At 46.1% G+C, this 8081-nt stretch overlaps 1 protein-coding gene across 1 annotated transcript in view; it reads left to right on the top strand.

Annotated features, from left to right (window-relative positions):
• The first annotated feature begins 847 nt into the window (after window positions 1–847).
• Window positions 848–8081, top strand: part of LOC139403949 (gamma-aminobutyric acid type B receptor subunit 1-like) — a 17114-nt gene continuing 9880 nt past the window's right edge. Inside the window, exon 1 of the mRNA XM_071147156.1 lies at window positions 848–925. Within this exon, the coding sequence (XP_071003257.1) occupies window positions 910–925 (16 nt within the window). The 5' untranslated portion in view covers window positions 848–909. The remainder of the gene's footprint in view (window positions 926–8081) is intronic.

The raw sequence follows: 8081 nt of genomic DNA on the forward strand, positions 1-8081 counted from the left end.
CTTGGTAAGGAAGGAGGGAGGGAGGGGAGGGAGGAGGGAGAGGGAGGGAGGGGGAGAGAGGCCCCTAAAGGAGACCTGGATGTTCTGATCCAACCTCTGCTGGAACACTGCAGCTCAGACAAGATGAATACTTGGCTTGGTAAGGAAGGAGGGAGGGAGGGAGGGAGGGAGGGAGGGGGAGGGAGGGAGGGAGGGAGGGAGGGGAGGGAGGGAGGGAGGGGAGTGAGGGAGGGAGGGAGGGAGGGAGGGAGGGGGGAGGGAGGGGGAGAGAGGCCCCTAAAGGAGACCTGGATGTTCTGATCCAACCTCTGCTGGAACACTGCAGCTCAGACAAGATGAATACTTGGCTTGGTAAGGAAGGAGGGAGGGAGGGGAGGGAGGGAGGGGAGGGAGGGAGGGAGGGAGGGAGGGGAGGGGGAGGGAGGGAGGGGAGGGAGGGAGGGAGGGAGGGGAGTGAGGGAGGGAGGGAGGGAGGGAGGGGGGAGGGAGGGGGAGAGAGGCCCCTAAAGGAGACCTGGATGTTCTGATCCAACCTCTGCTGGAACACTGCAGCTCAGACAAGATGAATACTTGGCTTGGTAAGGAAGGAGGGAGGGAGGGGAGGGGAGGGAGGGAGGGAGGGAGGGAGGGGAGGGAGGGAGGGAGGGGAGGGAGGGAGGGAGGGAGGGGAGTGAGGGAGGGGAGGGGAGGGAGGGAGGGAGGGAGGGAGGGAGGGAGGGAGGGGAGGGAGGGAGGGAGGGAGGGAGGGAGGGAGGGAGGGAGGGAGGGGAGGGAGGTAGGGGAGGGAGGGAGAGGGAGGGAGGGGAGTGAGTGAGGGAGGGAGGGGAGGGAGGGAGGGAGGGAGAGGCCCCTAAAGGAGACCTGGATGTTCTGATCCAACCTCTGCTGGAACACTGCAGCTCAGACAAGATGAATACTTGGCTTGGTAAGGAAGGAGGGAGGGAGGGGGAGGGAGGGAGGGAGGGAGGGAGGGAGGGAGGGAGGGAGGGAGGGAGGGAGGGAGGGAGGGAGGGAGGGAGGGAGGGAGGGAGAGGGAGGGAGGGGAGTGAGGGAGGGAGGGAGGGGAGTGAGGGAGGGAGGGAGGGGAGTGAGGGAGGGAGGGAGGGAGGGAGGGAGGGAGGGAGGGAGAGGGAGGGAGGGAGGGGAGTGAGGGAGGGAGGGAGGGAGGGAGGGGAGGGAGGGGGGAGGGAGGGAGGGGAGTGAGGGGAGGGAGGGAGGGAGGGGAGTGAGGGGAGGGAGGGGGGAGGGAGGGGAGTGAGGGAGGGAGGGGAGGGGAGGGAGGGAGGGGGGAGGGAGGGAGGGGAGTGAGGGGAGGGAGGGAGGGGAGTGAGGGGAGGGAGGGAGGGAGGGGAGGGAGGGGAGTGAGGGAGGGAGGGAGGGAGGGAGAGAGGGAGGGGAGTGAGGGAGGGAGGGAGGGGAGGGAGGGGAGGGAGGAGAGGGAGGGGAGTGAGGGAGGGAGGGAGGGGAGGGAGGGAGGGAGGGAGGGAAGGGAGGGGAGGGAGGGAGGGGAGTGAGGGAGGGAGGGAGGGAGGGAGGGGAGGGGGGAGGGAGAGAGAGGGAGGGGGAGAGAGAGACTACTCCTGTACATTAAACCAATCTGTCAATCATCTTATCTTGGACATTAGACCTGTTCTGGAGCTACTGCTAGTACATTGAATACTAACAACCGATTGAATAAATGTTCCTTCTCCTTTCTTTCTTTCTTTTTTTCTTTCTTTCTTTCTTTCTTTCTTTCTTTCTTTCCTCCCTCTCTCCCTCCCTAGGGGTGGTGTATGGTTATATATATATATATCTCTCTCTCTCCCTAGGGGTGGTGTATGGTTATATATATATATCTCTCTCCCTCCCTAGGGGTGGTGTATGGTTATATATATATATATACCTCTCCCTCCCTAGGGGTGGTGTATGGTTATATATATATATCTCTCTCCCTCCCTAGGGGTGGTGTATGGTTATATATATATATCTCTCTCTCCCTCCCTAGGGGTGGTGTATGGTTATATATATATATATATATATCTCTCTCCCTAGGGGTGGTGTATGGTTATATATATATACCTCTCTCTCTCCCTCCCTAGGGGTGGTGTATGGTTATATATATATATCTCTCTCTCCCTCCCTAGGAGTGGTGTATGGTTATATATATATATATATATCTCTCTCTCTCCCTAGGGGTGGTGTATGGTTATATATATATATATATATATCTCTCCCTCCCTAGGGGTGGTGTATGGTTATATATATATACCTCTCTCTCTCCCTCCCTAGGGGTGGTGTATGGTTATATATATATATATCTCTCTCTCCCTCCCTAGGGGTGGTGTATGGTTATATATATATACCTCTCCCTCCCTAGGGGTGGTGTATGGTTATATATATATATATCTCTCCCTCCCTCCCTAGGAGTGGTGTATGGTTATATATATATATATCTCTCTCTCCCTCCCTAGGGGTGGTGTATGGTTATATATATATATCTCCCTCCCTAGGGGTGGTGTATGGTTATATATATATATCTCTCTCCCTCCCTAGGGGTGGTGTATGGTTATATATATATATCTCTCTCTCTCCCTAGGGGTGGTGTATGGTTATATATATATATCTCTCTCTCTCCCTCCCTAGGGGTGGTGTATGGTTATATATATATCTCTCTCTCTCCCTCCCTAGGGGTGGTGTATGGTTATATATATATATATCTCTCTCTCTCCCTCCCTAGGAGTGGTGTATGGTTATATATATATCTCTCCCTCCCTCCCTAGGGGTGGTGTATGGTTATATATATATATATCTCTCTCTCCCTCCCTAGGAGTGGTGTATGGTTATATATATATCTCTCTCTCTCTCTCTCCCTAGGGGTGGTGTATGGTTATATATATATATCTCTCTCTCCCTCCCTAGGGGTGGTGTATGGTTATATATATATCTCTCCCTCCCTCCCTAGGGGTGGTGTATGGTTATATATATATCTCTCCCTCCCTAGGGGTGGTGTATGGTTATATATATATATATCTCTCTCTCCCTCCCTAGGGGTGGTGTATGGTTATATATATATATCTCTCTCTCCCTCCCTAGGGGTGGTGTATGGTTATATATATATATATATATATATATCTCCCTCCCTAGGGGTGGTGTATGGTTATATATATATATATCTCTCTCTCCCTCCCTAGGGGTGGTGTATGGTTATATATATATACCTCTCTCTCTCCCTCCCTAGGGGTGGTGTATGGTTATATATATATATCTCTCTCTCCCTCCCTAGGGGTGGTGTATGGTTATATATATATACCTCTCCCTCCCTAGGGGTGGTGTATGGTTATATATATATATATCTCTCCCTCCCTCCCTAGGAGTGGTGTATGGTTATATATATATATATCTCTCTCTCCCTCCCTAGGGGTGGTGTATGGTTATATATATATATCTCCCTCCCTAGGGGTGGTGTATGGTTATATATATATATCTCTCTCCCTCCCTAGGGGTGGTGTATGGTTATATATATATATCTCTCTCCCTCCCTAGGGGTGGTGTATGGTTATATATATATATCTCTCTCTCCCTCCCTAGGGGTGGTGTATGGTTATATATATATATATATCTCTCCCTCCCTAGGGGTGGTGTATGGTTATATATATATATATATATATATATATCTCTCCCTCCCTAGGGGTGGTGTATGGTTATATATATATACCTCTCTCTCTCCCTCCCTAGGGGTGGTGTATGGTTATATATATATATCTCTCTCTCCCTCCCTAGGGGTGGTGTATGGTTATATATATATATACCTCTCCCTCCCTAGGGGTGGTGTATGGTTATATATATATATATCTCTCCCTCCCTCCCTAGGAGTGGTGTATGGTTATATATATATATATCTCTCTCTCCCTCCCTAGGGGTGGTGTATGGTTATATATATATATCTCCCTCCCTAGGGGTGGTGTATGGTTATATATATATATCTCTCTCTCTCCCTAGGGGTGGTGTATGGTTATATATATATATCTCTCTCTCTCCCTCCCTAGGGGTGGTGTATGGTTATATATATATCCCTCTCTCTTCCTCCCTAGGGGTGGTGTATGGTTATATATATATATATATCTCTCTCTCCCTCCCTAGGAGTGGTGTATGGTTATATAGATATCTCTCCCTCCCTCCCTAGGGGTGGTGTATGGTTATATATATATATATATCTCTCTCTCCCTCCCTAGGAGTGGTGTATGGTTATATATATATCTCTCTCTCTCTCTCTCCCTAGGGGTGGTGTATGGTTATATATATATATATCTCTCTCCCTCCCTAGGGGTGGTGTATGGTTATATATATATCTCTCCCTCCCTCCCTAGGGGTGGTGTATGGTTATATATATATCTCTCCCTCCCTAGGGGTGGTGTATGGTTATATATATATATATATCTCTCTCTCCCTCCCTAGGGGTGGTGTATGGTTATATATATATATATCTCTCTCTCCCTCCCTAGGGGTGGTGTATGGTTATATATATATATATATATCTCTCCCTCCCTAGGGGTGGTGTATGGTTATATATATATATATCTCTCTCTCCCTCCCTAGGGGTGGTGTATGGTTATATATATATCTCTCTCTCTCTCCCTCCCTAGGGGTGGTGTATGGTTATATATATATATCTCTCTCTCCCTACCTAGGGGTGGTGTATGGTTATATATATATATCTCTCTCTCTCTCTCCCTAGGGGTGGTGTATGGTTATATATATATATCTCTCTCTCTCCCTCCCTAGGGGTGGTGTATGGTTATATATATATATCTCTCTCTCTCCCTCCCTAGGGGTGGTGTATGGTTATATATATATATACCTCTCCCTCCCTAGGGGTGGTGTATGGTTATATATATATATCTCTCCCTCCCTCCCTAGGAGTGGTGTATGGTTATATATATATATATATCTCTCTCCCTCCCTAGGGGTGGTGTATGGTTATATATATATATCTCTCTCTCTCCCTCCCTAGGGGTGGTGTATGGTTATATATATATATATCTCTCTCCCTAGGGGTGGTGTATGGTTATATATATATATATCTCTCTCCCTCCCTAGGGGTGGTGTATGGTTATATATATATATATCTCTCTCTCTCCCTCCCTAGGGGTGGTGTATGGTTATATATATATATATACCTCTCCCTCCCTAGGGGTGGTGTATGGTTATATATATATATATCTCTCTCTCCCTCCCTAGGGGTGGTGTATGGTTATATATATATATCTCTCTCTCTCCCTCCCTAGGGGTGGTGTATGGTTATATATATATATATATATCTCTCTCTCTCCCTCCCTAGGGGTGGTGTATGGTTATATATATATATATATCTCTCCCTCCCTAGGGGTGGTGTATGGTTATATATATATATATCTCTCTCTCCCTCCCTAGGGGTGGTGTATGGTTATATATATATATATCTCTCCCTCCCTAGGGGTGGTGTATGGTTATATATATATCTCTCCCTCCCTCCCTAGGGGTGGTGTATGGTTATATATATATCTCTCTCTCCCTCCCTAGGGGTGGTGTATGGTTATATATATATATATATCTCTCTCTCCCTCCCTAGGGGTGGTGTATGGTTATATATATATCTCTCCCTCCCTCCCTAGGGGTGGTGTATGGTTATATATATATATATATCTCCCTCCCTAGGGGTGGTGTATGGTTATATATATATATCTCTCTCTCTCCCTCCCTAGGGGTGGTGTATGGTTATATATATATATCTCTCTCTCCCTCCCTAGGGGTGGTGTATGGTTATATATATATATATATCTCTCTCTCCCTCCCTAGGGGTGGTGTATGGTTATATATATATATATATCTCTCTCTCCCTCCCTAGGGGTGGTGTATGGTTATATATATATATATATCTCTCCCTCCCTAGGGGTGGTGTATGGTTATATATATATATATATATATATCTCTCCCTCCCTAGGGGTGGTGTATGGTTATATATATATATCTCTCTCTCTCCCTCCCTAGGGGTGGTGTATGGTTATATATATATATATCTCTCTCCCTACCTAGGGGTGGTGTATGGTTATATATATATATCTCTCTCTCTCTCTCCCTAGGGGTGGTGTATGGTTATATATATATATCTCTCTCTCTCCCTCCCTAGGGGTGGTGTATGGTTATATATATATATCTCTCTCTCTCCCTCCCTAGGGGTGGTGTATGGTTATATATATATATACCTCTCCCTCCCTAGGGGTGGTGTATGGTTATATATATATATCTCTCCCTCCCTCCCTAGGAGTGGTGTATGGTTATATATATATATATCTCTCTCTCCCTCCCAAGGGGTGGTGTATGGTTATATATATATATATATATCTCTCTCCCTCCCTAGGGGTGGTGTATGGTTATATATATATATATCTCTCTCCCTCCCTAGGGGTGGTGTATGGTTATATATATATATCTCTCTCTCTCCCTCCCTAGGGGTGGTGTATGGTTATATATATATATATCTCTCTCCCTAGGGGTGGTGTATGGTTATATATATATATATCTCTCTCCCTCCCTAGGGGTGGTGTATGGTTATATATATATATCTCTCTCTCTCCCTCCCTAGGGGTGGTGTATGGTTATATATATATATATACCTCTCCCTCCCTAGGGGTGGTGTATGGTTATATATATATATATCTCTCTCTCCCTCCCTAGGGGTGGTGTATGGTTATATATATATCTCTCTCTCCCTCCCTAGGGGTGGTGTATGGTTATATATATATATACCTCTCCCTCCCTAGGGGTGGTGTATGGTTATATATATATATATCTCTCTCTCTCCCTCCCTAGGGGTGGTGTATGGTTATATATATATATATCTCTCTCTCTCCCTCCCTAGGAGTGGTGTATGGTTATATATATATCTCTCCCTCCCTCCCTAGGGGTGGTGTATGGTTATATATATATATATCTCTCTCTCCCTCCCTAGGAGTGGTGTATGGTTATATATATATATATATATTTCTCTCTCTCTCTCCCTAGGGGTGGTGTATGGTTATATATATATATCTCTCTCTCCCTCCCTAGGGGTGGTGTATGGTTATATATATATCTCTCTCTCTCCCTCCCTAGGGGTGGTGTATGGTTATATATATATCTCTCTCTCCCTCCCTAGGGGTGGTGTATGGTTATATATATATATATATCTCTCTCTCCCTCCCTAGGGGTGGTGTATGGTTATATATATATCTCTCCCTCCCTAGGGGTGGTGTATGGTTATATATATATATATATCTCTCCCTCCCTAGGGGTGGTGTATGGTTATATATATATATCTCTCTCCCTCCCTAGGGGTGGTGTATGGTTATATATATATCTCTCTCTCTCCCTCCCTAGGGGTGGTGTATGGTTATATATATATATATCTCTCTCTCTCCCTCCCTAGGAGTGGTGTATGGTTATATATATATACCTCTCCCTCCCTAGGGGTGGTGTATGGTTATATATATATATCTCTCTCTCTCCCTCCCTAGGGGTGGTGTATGGTTATATATATATCTCTCTCTCCCTCCCTAGGGGTGGTGTATGGTTATATATATATCTCTCTCTCTCTCTCCCTAGGGGTGGTGTATGGTTATATATATATATATCTCTCTCTCCCTCCCTAGGGGTGGTGTATGGTTATATATATATATCTCTCTCCCTCCCTAGGGGTGGTGTATGGTTATATATATATCTCTCTCTCCCTCCCTAGGGGTGGTGTATGGTTATATATATATATCTCTCTCTCCCTCCCTAGGGGTGGTGTATGGTTATATATATATATCTCTCTCCCTACCTAGGGGTGGTGTATGGTTATATATATATCTCTCTCTCCCTCCCTAGGGGTGGTGTATGGTTATATATATATATCTCTCTCTCCCTCCCTAGGGGTGGTGTATGGTTTTATATATATATCTCTCTCTCTCCCTCCCTAGGGGTGGTGTATGGTTATATATATATATCTCTCTCTCTCCCTCCCTAGGGGTGGTGTATGGTTATATATATAAATATCTCTTTCTCCCTCCCTAGGGGTGGTGTATGGTTATATATATATATATATC

The sequence above is a fragment of the Oncorhynchus clarkii genome, unplaced genomic scaffold, assembly GCF_045791955.1.
Source record: "Oncorhynchus clarkii lewisi isolate Uvic-CL-2024 unplaced genomic scaffold, UVic_Ocla_1.0 unplaced_contig_8382_pilon_pilon, whole genome shotgun sequence".
In the NCBI taxonomy this organism is placed as follows: domain Eukaryota; kingdom Metazoa; phylum Chordata; class Actinopteri; order Salmoniformes; family Salmonidae; genus Oncorhynchus; species Oncorhynchus clarkii.